At 61.5% G+C, this 19425-nt stretch overlaps 2 protein-coding genes across 4 annotated transcripts in view; one reads left to right on the top strand and one right to left on the bottom strand.

The window, feature by feature from the left end:
• Positions 1-11213, top strand: part of ft (cadherin-related tumor suppressor fat) — a 55431-nt gene extending 44218 nt beyond the window's left edge. The window contains exons 6-11 of the mRNA XM_037231160.1: positions 1255-1435; positions 1879-2132; positions 2691-7587; positions 7890-8421; positions 8718-8985; positions 9243-11213. Coding sequence (XP_037087055.1) covers positions 1255-1435; positions 1879-2132; positions 2691-7587; positions 7890-8421; positions 8718-8985; positions 9243-10843 — 7733 coding nt within the window. The 3' untranslated portion in view covers positions 10844-11213. The remainder of the gene's footprint in view (positions 1-1254; positions 1436-1878; positions 2133-2690; positions 7588-7889; positions 8422-8717; positions 8986-9242) is intronic.
• A 175-nt stretch (positions 11214-11388) lies between these two features.
• On the bottom strand, positions 11389-19222 carry Alg11 (ALG11 alpha-1,2-mannosyltransferase). 3 transcript variants are annotated; one of them, XM_037231163.1, is made up of 8 exons: positions 19209-19222; positions 17695-17800; positions 17280-17407; positions 16724-16953; positions 15830-16266; positions 15096-15345; positions 13536-13731; positions 11389-12159 (listed from the first exon to the last, which is right to left on the bottom strand). In XM_037231163.1, the coding sequence occupies exons 2-8, from the start codon at positions 17773-17775 to the stop codon at positions 12081-12083; spliced, it is 1401 nt and encodes a 466-aa protein (XP_037087058.1). In that variant the 5' UTR covers positions 17776-17800; positions 19209-19222; the 3' UTR covers positions 11389-12080. The 3 variants fall into 3 exon arrangements, with proteins under 3 accessions (XP_037087058.1, XP_037087057.1, XP_037087059.1); XM_037231162.1 differs by having other exon boundaries at positions 19168-19212; XM_037231164.1 differs by having other exon boundaries at positions 19193-19212.
• Between the last annotated feature and the right edge of the window lie 203 nt (positions 19223-19425).

Here is a 19425-nt window from a genome sequence, read left to right as displayed (position 1 = left end):
GTGCGCAGCTCGGCTCTCGGCGCGCGGTATTTCGCAGCTGACATGGGATGACGTATGGCCGGGCCGACCTCTCGGGCGCCCAGTGAGAACCGCCGCCGGCCGGGCCGGCCGCCACCAGAGGTCAGCAGCGGCCGGTCAGCCGACCCCAGCCGCGGCAGCCCCCCGCCGCGCCGCCGCGCAGGCACGCCGCCCGCCGCGCTCCCCGACCGCGCGGCGCGCCGGCCGGCGACGGAGCCGCGCTGGCGGCGCCCGCTTCCGCGAAATCGGCACCACGTGCGCGATTACCAGTGATTAATCCGCGGGCTGTGTGAGGCGGCCCGACCGCGCCCGACTGCAGACGGCCTTCCAAAATGGCGCCGCTCTCATCCGGGCGGCGATGCGGTCCCGGCGCCGCCAATTAGCATGCACGTGTGAGCGGGGCGCGCGGCGGGCGCGGCGGCCCATCGGCAGGGCTGGACTGACCCGCGTGCGTGCCGCCGGCGGGCCGCCGCTCGGCCAGGCCGCGCCGGGCGGACTCCAGCGGCGCCATCGGCCGCCGTTATCACTCGCCAGTGTATCGGGCCGGGCGTGACAGCGAGCTACCCTGTTGCCGGGTCTGTGATGCCCGGCTAGGGTGCGAGCCCCCTGCCCCTCCCCCTCCTCTTCCCGAGACCTGCCGTTGTATATTTGTCACCCCTCTGGCGACGCGGTGACGACAAGGACGGTTTCACGGGGCAGCTGAAACGGCGCGGCAGGATGCACGATTTGATCGCTTCGACGAGTTTTCACTCTGGACCGGTGGCAGTGAGGTAGCGTGCGCAAAATACAGCCCGCTGGTGGAAACGCTCCGCCAAACACGTCCACACCGAAGTGTAGAATGGCTCTGCTTAACCGTAACATCATAGTCGGCGTCCCAATACGTGGAGTGTATTTGCCGCACCCTGCACTGCTGCAGAACACGTTTACCGTTTTTGCCGGCATTAGAATAAAAGCGATGTAGGCCATTGTTTCGGCGATGACTATCCTCCCATGCGCGGACGGGTCTGGCCGGCGCTCGGTGAGCCCGAGGCAAGGAAAGTCAGCCGCCTCAAGACACCGCCCGGCGATCCAGTTGCCCGCCGCCCAATTACATTCTGATCGGTCTGCCAGACGTGCGACACAAAACCCGGCCACAAAACGGCACCGCAGCGGTCAGCCGGCCCTTACGGCGGCGAGACCGGCGCCCCTGCCTGCGGACGCGTGACGTCCCGACGCTAACCACGCCACATCCCGCAGGCAACCCGCAGCTGACCGGCACCGGCCTGGTGCACGTGCTCGTCCAGGACCAGAACGACCACGCGCCCGTGTTTGACGCGCTCGACTACGTCATCACCGTGGACGAGTCGATCCCGGCGGACAGCGACGTCATCATGGTGACGGCCAGCGACGAGGACGAGGGCGTGAACGCCCTGCTCAGGTCAGTGGAGTGTGCACTGCCCAGGTCAGTGGGGTGGAGTCAGGCAGGCGTCCGGCGGTCGGCGCTGTCGCCGCCCGCCGCAAGACCGGCCCGGGCATTTATGGCGCCATAAAGCAGGACATTCACCTGCAATCTACGCGCCGGCTTGATACCGACCCCACAACCGCATGCAATTGAGCTATTGTGACAGCCGGTTATTGCTGGCCGGCCGCTCCGAACGAGGCGCAGTAAGTGGCTCGCTGGTGCATTTGAGCAGCGCCGCTCTGCCGCTGTCGGCGGCGCGCCTGCCCGGTCTCGACCGGTGCAGCCCCAGACAGCGGCTATCGATCAGTTCGCACCTATCGAGCACGTCGCGACGCCAGCCGTGTCGCACCACGCCCCCTCCCCTCTACCGTCCGGGAGGCATCCATATGAGACCCCCCCCCCCCCTGCCCCGCCCGCAGGTACTCGCTGACGGGCGACGCGGTCGTGCCGTTTACCGTCGACCCGGTGTCGGGTCAGGTGCGCACGCGCGCGCCGCTGGACCGCGAGCGCCAGCAGGCGTACACGCTGACGCTGGTGGTGACGGACAGCAGTCTGACGCAGCCGCGCTCGGCCGCCACCAACGTCACCGTCCTGCTGCGCGACGTCAACGACTCGCCGCCGCAGTTCGCCGCCGCCGAGTTTACGGTCCGCGTGCCCGATGGCGCGCCGCCAGGTGGGTGGCGGCGTCAGGTCGCAGGTCGCAGGTCACTGAGGATCTCAGGCCACCGGGACTCGAACAGTGGTGCCCTCGGGTGAACACAGAGGGGGGCGCCTACCGAGGTGACGTCAGTGTGTCGGGGCCTGTGCCGGAATGACCGCAGATCGATGAAGTGTAAAGTGTGATTGCCTCAGCGCACCGGACAGAGTGGAGCGACCTGTAGTGACCCCAGGTGGCCCAAGAGCATAGCGTGGTCGACCGCGCAGCGCACCCATCAGGCGGACAGGCGTGCCACAACTTATTGAATAATTGGGTTTTTGCAGACGGTCATTTGTATTGCCGAACGATTGATAGAGGTTGGGGTAGTCGAAGAACGACAGCAAAAACGGCTTAGATTCATGCATAAATTAAGCATGCCTGTCATCAGATTTTACGATTATGACAAACAGCTACAGCGCGCTCTGATCCGCCGAGGCCGCTGCTCGCGCTCCTCGAGCCGAGTAGCGGGAGCAGCCGACTGGATACAGTGCACGTCTCTGATCAGTGCGCTGACGCCGCGGCCCTCTCTCGCAGGCTCGTTCGTGTTCAGCGCCAACGCCGTGGATGCCGATGAGGGCGCCAACAGTCGGCTGGTGTACTATCTGTCCGGCACGGACGCCGACAAGTTTAACATGGACCAAGAGACGGGCGTCATCAAGACGGCCTCGACGCTGGCTGGCCTGGAACGCACGTTCCACGTCCAGGTGAAGGCGACCGACGGCGGCCAGCCGCCGCTCACCGCCTCGGCCCAGCTGCACGTGCAGATCCAGCCGGCTGGCCAGTTCCCGCGCTTCGAGCCGATGACGACGTCGTTCCAGTTCGGCGAGGACGTGCGCGACGCCGAGGTGGTCACCGTGCGCGCCAGCTCGCCCAAGCCGCCGCCAGCCGGCGCCGTGCGCTACCGGCTGGCCGGCGGCAACGTGGGCGGCGCGTTCGACCTGGACGCTGAGACGGGAGTGCTGCGCGTCAGCCGGCTGGGGCTCGACTACGAGCGCGCGCCGCAGTACCGGCTGTGGGTGGAGGCGGCCGACGCGGACCAGCCGCCGCTGGCCGCCGTCACCGCGTTGGTCGTCAACGTGACCGACTTCAACGACAACGCACCGCTCTTCTCGCGCACGGTGTACGCGGCCAGCGTGCTTGAGGAGCAGTTCCCGCCTGCACTCGTGCTGACGGTGGCCGCCAGCGACGCCGACACGGGCGACAACGCCAAGATTATCTATCGCCTGCGCAAGGACGGCCTGGTGGAGGATGCGTTCACACTGGACGCGCTCAGCGGCGAGATCTTCACCAAGGAGAAGCTGGACCGCGAGCAGCTGGACAGCTACACGCTGACGGTCGAGGCCATCGACCAGGGCAACCCGCAGCAGACCGGCACGGCCATGGTCACCATCGAGGTGCGCGACAAGAATGACAACCCGCCGCGCTTCACACATCTCTTCAATGTCAACGTGACGGAGAACGCCGAGATCGGCTCGTTTGTCATCCAGGTGACGTCGTCGGACCGCGACATCGACGAGAACGCCAACGCCACGTACAGCTTTACCAAGAACCCGGGCCGCAAGTTCGCCATCGACCCGGTGAGCGGCAACGTGACGGTGGAGGGCGCCGTGGACCGCGAGGAGCGCGAGGAGTACGCGCTCATGGTGTCAGCCGTGGACGGCTCGTGGCACGCCGAGACGCAGCTCACCATCACCATCCAGGACACCAACGATAACGCGCCGCGCTTCGAGCGCGGCCGCTACGTGTTCAACCTGGCCGAGTCGGAGACGAGCGTGGCGTTCGTCGGCCAGATTGAGGCCGAGGACGTCGACAAGGCGGGCCCGAACGCTGTCGTGACCTACTCGCTGAGGCAGCCGTCCGACTTCTTCAGCGTCGATCCGGGCAGCGGGCGGCTATTCTCTAAGCAGCCGCTGCGCTACAAGAAGTCCAACCGCATGGCGTCGCCGGAGAACCAGTACGTATTCGAGATCGTCGCCATGGACCACGGCAAGCCGCCCATGTCGTCCTCCTGCACCGTCACCGTCAACGTGGTCGATGCCAACAACCATGCGCCGACGTTCCGCGAGCACATGCCGCTCAGTGCCGTGCCAGAGTCGTCGGTGAAGGGCGACCGCGTGCTGCAGCTGACCGCGGACGACAGGCTCGACTCGGGCATCAACGCCGTCGTGCGCTACCGCTCGCGGCCCTGCAACGGCTCCGACTTCTTCGCCGTGGACGCCGAGACGGGCTGGGTGACGGTGCTGTCGCCGCTGACCGGCCGCAGCGGCGTGCAGTACGAGGTGTGCGTGGTGGCGTACGACATGGGCGTGCCGCCGCAGAACGCCACCGCCACTCACGTGCTGGTGGTGACCGGCCCCAACGAGCGCGACCCGGTCTTCACGCCGCTCAGCTACCACGTGATCGTGCCCGAGGAGGAGCCCGTGGCGACGACCATCGTGAGCGTAACGGCCTCGGACGTCGACAAGGGCATCAACGGCCGCGTGCGCTACAGCTTGGCCGGCGGCAGCGACGACGACTGGTTCACCGTCGATGAACACACCGGCGTGGTGGCCAACGCCCGGCCGCTCGACTTCGACCGCCAGGACAAGTACAACCTGACGATCGTCGCCACCGATCTGGGCTTCGTGCCGCGCTCGGCCACCGCAGAGCTGCGCGTCACACTCACCGACATCGACGACAACCCGCCGACGTTCAATCAGAGCGCGTACCAGGCGTTCGTGGCCGAGAATGCGCCGGTCGGCTCGCCTGTCATTCGGCTGGTGGCCACCGACCGCGACTCCAGCCGCAACGCCATCATCGGGTACAGCATCGTCGGCGGCGACGACAAGGAGCTGTTCGCCATTGACCGCGACTCGGGACTGGTGACGACCCGGCGCGTGTTCGACTACGAGCAGCGGCAGTTCTACACGCTCGACGTGATGGCCGCCAATCCGGACTCGTCGCAACGCGGCTACACCAAGGTGCGCGTGGCCATCACCGGCATCAACGAGTTCTACCCGCGCTTCGTCAAGCGCGTGTTCCGCTTCACCGTGTCCGAGTCGGCGACCGTTGGCACGGGCGTCGGCCAGTTGCAGGCCACGGACGACGACGACGGCGCCGACGGTGAGGTCACTTACCTGCTGGTGGGCAGCAGCAACGACCGCGGCTTCCGCGTCGACCGGCAGACGGGCGTCATCCGCGTGGCGCGTCGCCTCGACCGCGAGTCGCGCAACCGCGTCGTGCTGACGGCGCTCGCCAAGAACGCCGGCGGCATTCGCGGCAACGACACGGACGAGGCGCAGGTCAGCATCACCATCCAGGACGGCAACGATCCGCCGCAGTTCGAGGAGACGGTATACCGCGTAAAACTGTCGGAGGGCGCCGCGCCCGGCGCCGCCGTGCTGGCCGTCCAGGCCATCGACAAGGACGTGCAGCAGCAGAACAACCAGTTCACGTACAGCATCCTGGACGGCAACGAGGGCGACGTGTTCAAGGTGCACCCGCAGAGCGGCCGCATCGAGTCGACCAAGCAGCTGGACCGCGAGCAGGTGAGCCTATACAACCTGACGCTCGGTGCCATCGACAGCGGCAACCCGCCGCAGACAGGCACAGCCGCCGTCCTCGTCACCATCACCGACATCAACGACAACGGGCCGACATTCGACACCACGCCTGTCGTCGGCTACGTGTCGGAGAACGAGCCGGCCGGCAGCACGGTAATGACGCTGAGCGCCACCGACCCCGACCTGCCGCCGAACGGCGCGCCGTTCGCCTACTACCTGGCGGGCGGCGAGCACCAGGACGCGTTCACCATCGACGCGCAGTCGGGCACGGTGCGCACGGCACGCACCTTCGACCGCGAGCGCACGCCACAGTTGCGCTTCACGCTCGAGGTGCACGACAGCGGCCGCCCCAAGATGAAGGCGCGCTACCCCGTGCGCGTGGTGGTTACGGACCGCAACGACAGCCCGTCGTCGCCGCGCACCGTCCAGGTACTGGTGTTCTCGTTCGAGGGCGTGTTCGCCGGCGGCCGCGTGGCCGACGTGCACCCGAACGACGCCGACACGTCGGGCCAGTACCACTGCCGGCTGCTGTCGGGCGCCGCCGGCCTCTTCACCATCGAGAGCAGCTGCGACCTGACGGTCGGCCGCGTCACGGGCGAGCAGTCACACACGCTCAGCACGGCCGGCGACGACGGCATTCACGACGAGGTCACCTCCACCGTCACGCTGCAGTTCGCCGCGTTCGACAACGCCACACTGGAGAGCGCCATCGTCATCCGCATCCTCAACACGACGTCGGAGCGTTTCCTGGCCAAGCAGTACAAGCCGCTGCTACGCACCGTCTCCGACTTGTTCGAGTCGAGCGACGATGTCACCGTCTACTCGGTGACGCAGACGGACGATCACGTGGACCTGACGCTGGCCGTGGCCACGCGCTCCGGCTACCGGACGCGCACCGAGATCATCCAGCAGCTGAAGGAGGGCCGCGTGCGTATCCAGCGCCTGCTGCAGAGCGCCTCGTTCATCATCAACTTTGACCCGTGCCCGACGTCGCCGTGCCAGAACGGCGGCCGCTGCCGGTCGGGCATCCAAGTGTCGTCCAACACGCAGATCACGGACAGCCCGAGCCTCATCTTCACCAGCCCGCAGGTGCGCAACCTGTTCACGTGCCAGTGCCAGGCGGGCTTCACGGGGCCCGCCTGCCAGCACCGGCAGGACCCGTGCAGCCCCAATCCCTGCCAGGCCGGCGGCGTCTGCGCAAAGAACGGCTACCAGTTCACCTGCACGTGCCCGCGCAACCGCGGCGGCGCCACGTGCGACGTGGACCGCGCGAGCGCGTGCGACGACGAGCCGTGCCAGAACGGCGGCAACTGCCGCGCCACCCCGGACGGAGGCTTCTTCTGCCTGTGTCGACCCGGCTACCGCGGCGCCACGTGCCAGCTGGCCAGCGACTCGTGTCGGCCCAACCCGTGCATGAACGGCGGCACGTGCGTCAGCGAGGCGCCAGGCTACATGTGCACATGCCCGCCCAACTTCTACGGCAAGCACTGCGACCGCTCCAGCTGGGGCTTCGAGGAGCTCAGCTTCATGAGCTTCCCGACGCTGGACGCGAGTACCAACGACATCTCGGTGACTTTCTCCACCAACAAGCCGGACGGCCTGCTCGTCTACAACTACGGCGCGCAGACGGGCGGCCGCTCCGACTTCGTGGCGCTGCAGCTGGTGGGCGGCCGGCCGCAGCTGGCCTACGGCGGCACGCGCACGGCCGTGACGCGCGTCACGCTCAAGCGGCCCGTGGCCGACGCCGGCTGGTACCGGCTCACGGCCACACGCAACGGCCGCGTCGTCTCGCTCAGCGTCGTCACGTGCAACGAGAACGGCGACACGTGCGCCGAGTGCAGCCCCGGTGACAGCGGCTGCGAGTACGCCACCGACCAGGGCACCGTCGGGTGAGTTGCCGCCCTCTGCCGCGCGCGGCGGTCGTACAGCAGGCTCCGCAGCTGCGGTCGGCACTGCAGTGATGTATGCGTGTTCCGGTTGACATGTTTGGATCCGATTGCCAGTTAGCCAAGGAAACCTGGAATTCAGGATTGTGTCGTGCGTCGCATGCTCTAAAGCGAAACTGAATGCTAAACCTATAGCATAGTGAACGACATAGGGCAGCTTCAGGAACGCTCAGTCACGCTGCCCGTGCGTCTGGCTTCGGTACCAGAAGCCAACCATGAATGTAACCCTTGGTCTCCCGTTGCAGGACGCTCAACTTCAACGACGAGCCGATGTACGTGGGCGGCGTGATGACCATCGATCCGGTGCAGGAGCGGCCCGGCCAGGTGGACACCGACGACTTCATCGGCTGCATCCAGTCCGTGTTCGTCAACGGCCGCCAACTCAACATGTCGGCGCCGCTCAAGGCGCGCGGCGTCTCGGACAAGTGCCAGCGCGCGCCCAACGTGTGCCGCGACAGCCCGTGCGGCGAGGGCGCCACGTGCCTGGACCGCTGGAGCCGGCACGTGTGCGTGTGTCCGGGCGGCTTGCTGGCAGCCGACTGCTCGGCCGCGCTCGAGCCCAGCTCGTTCCAGGGCGGCCACGTGGAGTTCCGGGTGACGGCGCGGCACCGGCGCCGCCAGCTGGTGCCGCGCCTGTTCCAGGGCGCCGACCGCTGGCGGCGGCGGCGAGAGCTGGCCGGTCGGCCCGACAAACGGCTGAGCATGCGCCTGCGCACGGCAGACACGGACGCAGTCATCCTGTACGCGGCCACCAACAACGACTTCACCCTGCTGCAGGTGCGCCGGCAGACTCGCTCACCAGATAGCGCTGTCTGTGTCGCGCTCTGTTTCACCGACTCCAGCGCAGCCTGTCCGGTGTGGTATTTTCATGGGCGTTCAGGCATATGAGGAACTTGGCATATGAGGACAGTGTCAGTTGTTTGCGGCAAAGTTTTTGCTTGGAGCGTTCACACATGGAAGTTTTAGGGAACTGCGAAATAAGCACTCCATTCTCTTATACACGTCAGTGAGTGGATGCCATAGGCAAAGTTGTATGCGAGCGGTCCAGTAACTCCTCCCTCTTCCGCCCGCAGCTGAAGGATTCGCTGCTGCGGTACACGTCCAAGGTGGGCGCCAACCCGCTCATCAACATGACGGTTACTCAGGCCGACCTGACGGACGGCGCCTGGCACAACCTCAGTCTGGCCATCGTCGACAACACACTGCAGATCCTGCTGGACGACGCCAAAGTGGGCGACGCCCTGTACGCTACCTCTGTGCACGATTTCCTGGACGCCTACCTCACGGAGCTCACACTGGGTGGCCCCACCGAGCTGCCAAAGGCAGTCGGCGCTGTCGACGGTAAGTTGGCGTGATGAAGTCGTTACGCTTGCCACTTTACAGAGGCATAGTCGTGTCTCGCCTGTCTGTATTCATATCGAACGTCTCCCAACATTAAGACGATCGCTGGACCCGTGTGCGTCACACCATCCCCTCACCTGCACATGCGGGCCCAGCTCTCGACAGGCCCAGCTCTCGCCTGGGCTGACGGACCGCCATCGGACGCTGCGAGCCGCCGCCGGTCGAGTCGCGCCTAACCACCGTCCCGCCCCCGGCAGAGTTCCACGGCTGCATCGCGATGCTGGCGATCGACGGCGAGGTACAGCCGCTGAACGGCACGGGCGACCTGCTGCGGGCGCGGCCGGTCGGGCGCGTCTCCGAGGGCTGTCACGGCGCGCTGCCCGCCACCGACCCGCTCTCCATCGGCATCACTCTCGTCATCGTCTTCTTCGTCATCCTCTTCGTGGCAATCGCCGTCTCGTTTGTCGTGTTCCGGCTGCGGCGGCACAAGAGCGAGAAGACGCCGTCGCACGCCAAGCTGGGCGGCTCAGGAGTCATGTCGCCGTCGACCGCCGACTCGGGCCGCAGCCACCACGACTCGGGCTTCGCCGAGACGGGCGAGCTGACGGACGAGGTGCTGCGGGGCCACCTGGGCGGCGACCTGGGCCGCAAGTACCCGCCGCAGCGGCCCGACATCATCGAGCGCCAGGTGGTGAACCGCTCGCCGGCCGGGCCGCAGCTGTCGCACATCGACTCGGTCAGCCAGCAGGGCGTGCCCGACTCGGTGTCCGAGGTGCCCGAGCACTACGACCTCGAGAACGCAAGCTCGATCGCGCCCTCCGACATCGACGTCGTTTACCACTACAAGGGCTTCCGCGACGGCAACGTTCGCCGCTATAAGACCAACCCGCACCTGGGTCAGTACCACAAGCACAACCACCGGCACAGTCCACACAGCTTCGTCAGCTCGCCGCACCGCGAGAGCCCGCGCAGCCTGGTGCGCCAGTCGCCGAACCCGATGGCGCCGCGCGAGTCTCCGGGCGCCATGAAGATGCAGAGCACGCCGCTGGCGCGGCTCAGTCCGAGCTCGGAGCTCAGTCAGCAGACGCCGCGCATCCTGACGCTGCAGGACATCAGCGGAAAGCCGCTGCCGACGGCGCTCCTCTCGGCGGCCACCGTCAACAGCGAGCGTAGCCTAAACTCGCCGGTGAGCCAGCTGAGCCGCAGCTCCGAGTCGGTGCACACCTCGTCACAGAGCACCAAGAAGAAGAAGCCCGAGCCGGGCGGCGACGGGCTGGCCGGCCGGCTGCACGCCCGCGCGCCGCGCAACAACTCAAGCCTGGTGAACACGGTGGACGCCGTCAGCTCGGGCTCTGAAGGCCGTAAAAAGCGGGGCGGCCGGGAGCCTGGCAACGCGCCCATGATGGAGCGCGGCAGCAGCAGCTCGGACGAGAGTGGAAACGACTCGTTCACCTGCTCCGAGTTCGAGTACGAGAATCAGTACGACAAGGTGGCGCGCGACTTCGGGCCGCAGAACATGATCTTCTCCAAGCTGGCCGAGGTCGACAACGAGAACGATCACGAGAACAGCTCGGGCGGCAACAAGTACGACGGGCTAGACTCGTTTCGCGGCTCGCTCAGCACGCTGGTGGCGTCCGACGACGACATCTCCAACATCCACTCCTACAAGCCGGCTAACGGCTCCAGCCTCGGCTGGGACTATCTGCTCAACTGGGGGCCCAACTTCGAGAGCCTCGTGGGCGTGTTCAAAGACATAGCCGAGCTGCCGGACTCGACGGGCGGCGGCGCGAGCGCGCGCGCCACGCCCTCGGCGCGAAACACGGGCGCCACGCCCAAGCCCAGCGAGGAGTACGTGTGAGTGAGCCAGCGAGAACGAGAGCGCGCGCCGCGTGTGATATTAGTGTTTTCTATTCAGTGCCAAGCAAGTCAGGGTGATGTTCAGTGTATTCGACTCCGTGACGAGGAGGCGGCGGCCGGCCCGGGCCGCCCCGCGGCCGGCTCGGGGCCGGCGCCGGCGCCGGCCGCCGGAGCTTAGCGGCCGCCAGGGGGCCGCGCGTGCACCCGCCGCTGCCGGCCACTGAGGGACGACGCGCCGCCGGCCGCGCGTCGCCCAGACAATCATGCGTAGGCTTGTTGATTTGTGTTGTACAAATGTGTATCATACTGGGAGACTATCGTGCGCCCGTGCCAAACCCGCAAACGATCATTCAATACAGCCATTAATCGATGAGTGGACGTGTTCCGCCCGACGCATCGGACGCAGACGTGGTTCGCCGGGCCGATAATACATTGTAAGAACACGCGCTGTCGGATATTTATTTCCCAGCCAGGCGATGACATGTATCAATGCTCATAAATGCGGTGAGATGACCATTCTTGTGACATACCCAAAAACGTGGTGCAAACGGGGTGAACAAAATAAGTATATTTCCATTGGGAAGCACTTAATAAAAACAATGGTCGAACGGACAAACAGACCAACTACACATGTGTATTCACGATGCACAAAAGCAGCCCCATCATTGCCCCATCACACAAAAATACGTACGATCACAGTGCCCCTGGCGAAAAGGTATCCGGAGATTGCCGCCCAGAGACAACAGCAAACCGGTCCAGCACCGACCCAGTCATAACAAAGCCCGAGTGTGCCCCCGCTGCGGTACCGGCCGCGGCCACGGCGTCAGTATCAACGTATTGGTCACGCAACATATTACACTTTGTCGGCATTGAGTCGCCTTGTATTGTGTGCGAAGTGTGCAGCACGTCCGCCGCTGAGGTACCAGCAGCCTTCTGTCAGCACGTGACACGCCAGCCGGGCCGCCGCCTCACTGGAGGCGCAGCCGAGACTGTACGGCCGTGCCGGGAACGGACGGCGACCGGGCGCTCGCTGGGGTCGCATTCCGCGGTCGCAGCAGAGCGGCCCGTCTGACCACCACGACACCTGACCTTGACCTCGGTCTCGCCACGCCGTCGGGTAGAGCGGGACGGCAGACGGCCGGCCGCGGCCGCCGGCGCGGCGCTGCTGGGTGGCGGCGGCAGGTCGTCCCGACGCCGCGACACCCGCCAGCCGCCTGGCTCTGCACACTCCGGCTGACTTACGGCTCCAGCAGCTTCTGGCATCCGCGCAGGAAGCCCTCCTCGAACGGCTTCTGGCCGAACCGCGCGCACGACTGCCTGGTGGACGGGACAGGCGACGGTCACCACGGCTCCGCACCACACGACACATACAGCTGGCAGCAGACGGCTGACGCAGCTCCCGCCAGCCGGGCTTTCCCAGATAAAACTAGCTGGCAGAAACTACTGGTGGCCAACGCTGGCAGAAATGGGCAAAACTCCGCCCCGTGCTATGAGTCGAGCGACAAAGTGGAATAACAGAATGGGAAAATAAATTGCATGGTGAGCATTGCTAGCATCATCACGGTGTATAACGGGTTGCAAAGTCTATAGGAGGAATAAAGGCTGGCTAATCTTATTCTGTGCATGCTGATTTTGAAACAGTTCCACAATCGTAATAGTGAGACAGACTGATTGGCTGGCAATTGTGATGGCCACCAAGTGGCAGTCTCTTGTTGAAACATTCAGGAGTGGATTAAGCATTGTTTTGTGGAGGCCAAACCGGAAATTTCGGCGTCAGCCCGAAAAACAAGAAATATAACATAGAGTGGGGCCCACGACCCCACTGCCCGACCGTCCCCCTCCCCCCTGGAGCCATCATGGGAAACATGAAAGAAACATGAACAGTGGGGCTCTCCTATCACTGTATGTCTTAGGGGCTTAGTGGGTCGTATTTCAGCCTGCATATGCACATCACAGAGGGTGCAATGTCACCATTTTTACTATGGCTTCATAATTTGAAGAATCAGTCACTCCCATTGACTTGAGGCAGACTTCATTCTACTCATCATCTTCCAGGACTGTTCACTGTGTTCAAAATGTAGCTATATCAACTGCTGAACGACGCACGCAGTCGCCTGTGTGGAAATATGTTGCGACTGGTTATAGACGGAGTGGTTCAAGCTATGGTCAGCAGTCTTAGGGAACAACTTCAGATCCAAATTGATGAGCCAATTACAGCAGATACACTACATATTTCGACCATGCTGTTATATCAGTGTGCTGTTTCTAATTTATTGTTTAATTAATAGGAACAACTGCAGCTATGATTTTGTGATAAAGCGCATCAAAGGAGGAATAGTACAGGTTTCTAAGCCTCCGCAAGTTTATGCTGGCTTTGGCTGTCAGAAGCAATAAAAACAGACAGTGGCAGACACTAGTTTCAGCTGGTTAAAATGCACACCCAACAGGGTAGCTATGGTCTGCATTCCATAGATTAGCATGTGTCGGCAAATGCCAGTGAATGTACTCTACACAAAGCGCACTCCAGCTTCATCGTCCCAAATCCGTGCCAAAGCCGTCATCCACCCGAAAGGAACGCTAGCGCAGTGCAGTGCGGGGCTGGCGCGGACAGGCCACCTCCGCCTTGTGTCGGCCTCAGTGGGCCGGCAGCGCCCCCTGTGCCGGCCTCAGAGGGCCAGGAGCGCCGCCCTCACCTGGCCCGCGTTCGAATGCCCATCAGCTGGTGCTCGTCGGCGGTCACGATCTGGTGCACGCAGCGGGCGTACTGCTCCTCGGTGGCCGCCAGGTAGCCGGTGCGGCCCGCCTCGCTCGTGTCCACAATGTCCAGCAGAGGGCCGCCCGAGCAGTGAGCCACCACCACCACGCCGGCCGCCATCATCTCCACGATGCCTGGCCGACAGCAGGCCGACGTCAGACAGAGCGGTGCCGCACACGGCGCAGCGACACTTGTCACGAGCACTTAGGCTGGTTACATCATATACCGCGCTTGAATGCCACATGGACACCTGTAAATCGAATTATGTCCGCATCAGTACTTAGTTTTACTATTATTAACCCCGGATACTTATTTATTACTTTTATCACTTTCTTATTTACTTCTTATTCATTGTTTATTCATTATTTATCAATTACCCCCACTCCGACACAAATTCTGGGCCCGGGTAAACGCCCGCACGCTGGTCGCCGACGTCGGGTCACACGCCGGGCGAAATCCCTTCCCATGAGAGGAGCATCCGTGCGGGATGAGGTTGTGTCCGAATCTGCCGCGGTCAGGTCGCTGAATCGAGCTCGCCATGCACGGCACGGACAACCGAGCCGTGCCGCCTCGCGCACGAGGTTCTGCCGCCGTTGGCAAGGTCTTTTGCCCACGACGGTTGGAGATGGAAAAGGAGAATTCGAATAACGGCGAAGTGAACACCATGGTGGAGATGGTGGTGGATCGCACCATGCTGGAACGCTTTGGTTATGGGGCTTACAAGTCCCGCACAAACTCTTGTTCTGGCGGGACCATCTTTTCACATATTCCTCCGGCCACCATCCCCGCACAAACTTTGACACTTTGCCTCCATTACCTGCGCGGACCACAGCGCCGCGTCTATCTGTCTCCAAACGCTTACTTCATGTCCACTATCCGCTCCTCGATTGGAACTTCCCACGTGGAGTATAACGACTTGTTAATCCGACATAAGGCCGATTTCGCGCATGCGGGCACACCTCGGCGAGAGCTCCACAGTCGAATTTTCCCTTCCTATATAAATCTGAGCTTTTCTCGGCCGTTTTCTCGGCTTTTCACCGGCGTTGACACCCCCGCTGATGTCAACAGGGTGAGGTACAAGGTTGAGGATGGAGACAAAACCGCACATGCATTGCAGCATAACATAGTAATACTGATTACCGTTGCGCGCAACGCCCCAGGGTTGAAGAGCAATGGTCCATCATCAACGGCCAGGGCCACCAAGCTTTAATGGTGTGGTAATGGTGGCCGGCCAGTGGAGCGAGAAGGCAGGTAGAGGCCCAGGGCAGTCGAGCTGCAACGGTGGCCGGCCAGTGAAGTGGGTATGCAGGTGGAGGGCCAGGGCAGTCGAGCTGCAACGGTGGCCGGCCAGTGAAGTGGGTATGCAGGTAGAGGGCCAGGGCAGTCGAGCTGCAACGGTGGCCGGCCAGTGAAGTGGGTATGCAGGTGGAGGGCCAGGGCAGTCGAGCTGCAACGGTGGCCGGCCAGTGAAGTGGGTATGCAGGTAGAGTCCACTCACCGATGCCGAAGTGCTCGTTCTTCATGGTGTGGATGCCAACCAATGCTCGGCCGTATAGCTCCAGGAGCTCGTCAAAGCTGACGTTGATGTGGAACTCCACCTGGTCAAGGATGCCGAGCTCACGGGCGCTCTCCTTCAACGCCTCGACGCGAGCTTTGTCGCCGGCGTCGCGACAGCCGCCCACAAGCAGCAGTTTGAGATCAGTCATCTCTGACGCGTACTGCTTCATCAGCAGGGCGAAACTCAGCAGCTGCAGGGAAGGGAGGGATGCGTCAGCACATACGGAATAGACTTTCTGACGAACAACCAGTGCCATTTTAAGCACGGTGGCCGACAGTAAAGTTCCCGTTCAGGTTGAGGGAGGTCGATAGTTGATGCCTATTTTAAATTCTTTCCAGTCAATCCCCATACTGCAAGTGCTGCATTTTCAGAAAACTGTGGTGGGACACCCCAGCCAGTCAGCCAGCCAGCCAGCCAGCCAGCAGATCAGCCAGCAAGCCAGCCAGTAAGCCAGCCAGCCAGCCCACCCCCCCGCACCCGCGCCTCTGGACAACGGATACACTGGGAAGCCGTTACTCCGACATCGGTTTACAATGGGTTGGTCGATTATAATTGACAGCCGAACAGAACAAACACCCACGCTGTCAGTCACTCATTCACAGCCAGTCAGCCACAGTCAGTCAGACACGGTCAGTCAGTCACTGGCAGAGCGGCGACGGAGCCAGCAGCCTTACCTGCAGCATGTGGTCCTTCTCAGGCCGGAACTGCGCCACCGAGAGGACACTGCGAGTGCGCGGCCCGGCCAGCGGCACCTGACGCAGCCGGCCCAGGTCACAGGGTGGGTACACGGTGCGCACCCGCTCCGGCCGCCGCCACACGGCCTCCACGTGGCCACGTGTCCATGAGCTGTTGACGAGCACCACGTGCGCCGCCCGGCCCACTATCCGGTACGCTAGCGCGAAGAGCCGGTAGTAGTAGAGCTTGAGCCGGCGCAGGCTGGCGCGTCGGGCGTACTGGGCGCGGTTGTTGAACGCCCGCTGGCCGCTGGTGACGGCCTGCAGCATGTCGTCGCTGATGGTGGGGTAGTGCACGTAGCAGGCCACCCGGCAGCCGCCCAGCGCGCCGAACACGGGCAGCGTGAAGCCGTACCCCATCGAGTCGATGTACACGTCTGCAGGCAGAGATCGACGGCGTGAGGCTCTCCGCGGGCCGCCCCGGCGACGGGACGAATTGCTTGAAATGGTGGCCACGCAGGGCAGCCAACACCGGTGCCGTTTCTCTCGGCCCACAATGTGCCGACGAGGCCTACTTACCTTGCAGTTGGTTAGTTGCTGCTTTGTAGGCGAGGTGTTCATATACGCACTGTCGAAATACGTATGCTTTAAGATGATAACACTCACAATATGATCTACATTTGACAGAACTTTGACCGCACGTATGCAAGCATGCACGCATGCACAGCACAGCACAGCACACTCACACTGCTGCTCGCACGCACGCAACGCACGTACACGTGCGTACGCACGTTTCGAACGCCAAATGGACCCTGGTTGGTGCACGAACCAACTGACGGGGAGCATCTTGCAACTAGGGTCACCGAGACGGAGCTGGCGGTAGAGACATCTCACCAGGCAGAAAACGGAGCAGCGCCTCCAGCCCGACCAGCACCGAGCCAAGCGCCTGGCCGAGCAGCGTCAGCACCGGGTACAGGGTCGGCTCCAGCAGCCAGCGGGATCGCAGGCGCACGAAGCGCACGGCGGGCGGCAGGTGGAGGCCGAACCGCGTCAGCGCCCTCTGCACGATCACGTCGTCCGGCTCGGCGTCACCCGTGTACACGGTGAGCGCGTGATGCGGGTACCTGCCGCAACCGGGGGTGGTGAGCTCGGGGGGAGGTGAGGAGGTATCTATTACCCTGGGTGAGCTCAACAATCTCTCACGGAAACGGTCAATTCAAACGAAGCGTCGATAGTTGAGGACAAAGACATCCGAATGGCACAAAATTACTTACAAACAGCCAACATGTTCCTCGGATGAAGCTTACATCTTGGAACATTTATTGTAAAAGCCGCCCAGACAAAAAGAGACTACTTGGACATGCTGGTCCCTCGGGATCGTCCATCCAGCTGACAGTGTCAGGGGATGCACACGGCGTTGGGACGCGGACCCCGGGCGTGACCGGCGCACCTCTCCGCCAGGGCGCAGATGGCAGTCCACAGCACGCGCTCGCCGCCGCCGCCAGCATTGCAGTATGGATGGAAGAAGGCGACGTGTCGGCCGGGCGGCGCGAGCGGCGGCCGACGGCGGCGTAACACCTGGGGGCAGATAAGATGGCTGGGTGAGAGTTACCACATGGCACTGCCAGCAGACATGTGGTGCTGACAGCGGACCCAACGGGTCAACAGACAAGGTGGCAGCACAGCGTGGTGTGGGACACTCAGACACATGGGGCAGTGTGGGACACTCAGACAGGCATTGACAGAGCAGAAAGAGATCATACATGGAATGAGGCATACATAACATTGTCAGATATTCATCTTGCAGTGATGAGTCTGCACAAATAGGTGAAAGGTCACATAAGCACAGCATCCACAGGGATTACCTTTCTCAGAAGCCATATGGTGCAGACAAATGGCAGAATTGAAAGAGCTAGAACCCAAATGATGACTTGCAATGTGAGCATTGTGGAGCTTTTAGACAGAGCTGTCCTGAAAAGCAACCACACATGTTATGGCCACTGGTTTATTACAGATGGATCAGAATCTAACCAATGATATTGAAATCCTTATATGTGCACAGTATAGCTTTATATTTGCTGGCCAAGCCCAATTTTACATTGGTCATGTTCATGGCTTATACTGTCATGACAGGCTGTTTCCTGGGCCCAAAACATTGTTCAGCTCCATACTATGTGGAGGTGTATGGCATATGTCTGGCAGTCATCTGACATCCTGCCACACAAAACTAAATGTTTACATGGCTCAGCACCAGCAGTAAGTTGGCAGCTGAGGAGAGGGCCAGGTAAGGAGGTCAGCTATGCCAAAACCAATATTATGTAGTGATTTGCAGTACTTTTGAACAGGGGCAGATCTAGTCCTGGAGTTTTTTTGGGGGGGGGGGCAACCATTTGTCACCAGCTGGCTGGTGCGGGATCCGAGGTCCAGTGCATGGCACCTCTTGCGAGTACCTCGAAGGGACACCATCCAAGACCAAAAAATCACAGAACTGCTTTTGAATCTTAAACAGAAGTTAAAACAAAACAGTTAAAACAGTTAAAGTTAAAACAGACAGTAAGAAGACAAAACTTTCATGAAGTTCTGGGAATGTTTTGGGAACACCAAAACATACTCTAAGAGGTTTTTCTGGGGGGGGGCATGGCCCTGTGGCCCCCACCCAGGATTTGCCTGTGCTTTTGAAAATAACAGTTAAAACACATTGTTCAAATGTGATGGCAGAGCCATTATTTGCATGCTGGCTATGCACTATGCTTTTTACGACATTTCCAGGTGTCATTCTAGTTAGACATATCATAGAAGTAATGCTTTCTCCCTAAAATATGTGAAAGTAACCAGTACTATAAGTTTTAAGGCTGCTAAACTGAGTTAACCTTCATGATACCACAGGACCCTGATCAAATGTTGTGGTGCCAGACAACTATACTGGCAGTGCTCAATCTACAAAGCTGTGCCCATCTTCAAAAGTGCTCTGCACCCTTTCTAAGCATAGGGCTAAACAGAGCTGAGCTAATTGCTAAGCTTAGAGTTTTCTGCACTTGGGACTCATTGAGGATGAAAAAACCTCAAAAGTACAAGTACTACCAATATGATTGTTTTACCACTATTCCGTCATTTCAACAGTACCTCTCGGTAAAATGGAAGTGGACAACTGAGTGTAAGAACTTTAACTCATAATGCCGAAAAACCAGATGCTGATGGTGCCTTCCTGATATTAGAGATCGCTGCACAATGTTGGTTCTGTTCGTTGTTTAAGTTGCAAAGTGCATGCAGTTCGCATCTTACAACAGTGTCAAATGCTACAGACAATGTGCCAACCCATGGTTCCTTAAAATAAGTACTTTCGGATAGGTCTTCCACTCCAACCCTTATGATATAAAACCTCCTCCCATGCCGAACCCGTCCAACAAACGCAAACCCAAACATCAGCCCACTGGTGTATGTAGGAGATGCGCTAAAACTGTATTCATATTGACACCAAATACGAGATATTCTACAGATGTGGAGACTCTTTCGCGAGCCAAGTCTTCAGATATAAAATACCGCGGGGGGTTTTCACGACTTAACGCGAGTGCCTTGAGAGTCGTTAAGAGCGAAAA

The sequence above is a fragment of the Pollicipes pollicipes genome, unplaced genomic scaffold (genome assembly GCF_011947565.3).
Source record: "Pollicipes pollicipes isolate AB1234 unplaced genomic scaffold, Ppol_2.1 Scaffold_6686;HRSCAF=7923_pilon_pilon_pilon, whole genome shotgun sequence".
In the NCBI taxonomy this organism is placed as follows: Eukaryota; Metazoa; Arthropoda; class Thecostraca; order Pollicipedomorpha; family Pollicipedidae; genus Pollicipes; species Pollicipes pollicipes.
This window is presented reverse-complemented; position numbering and strand designations above follow the sequence as displayed.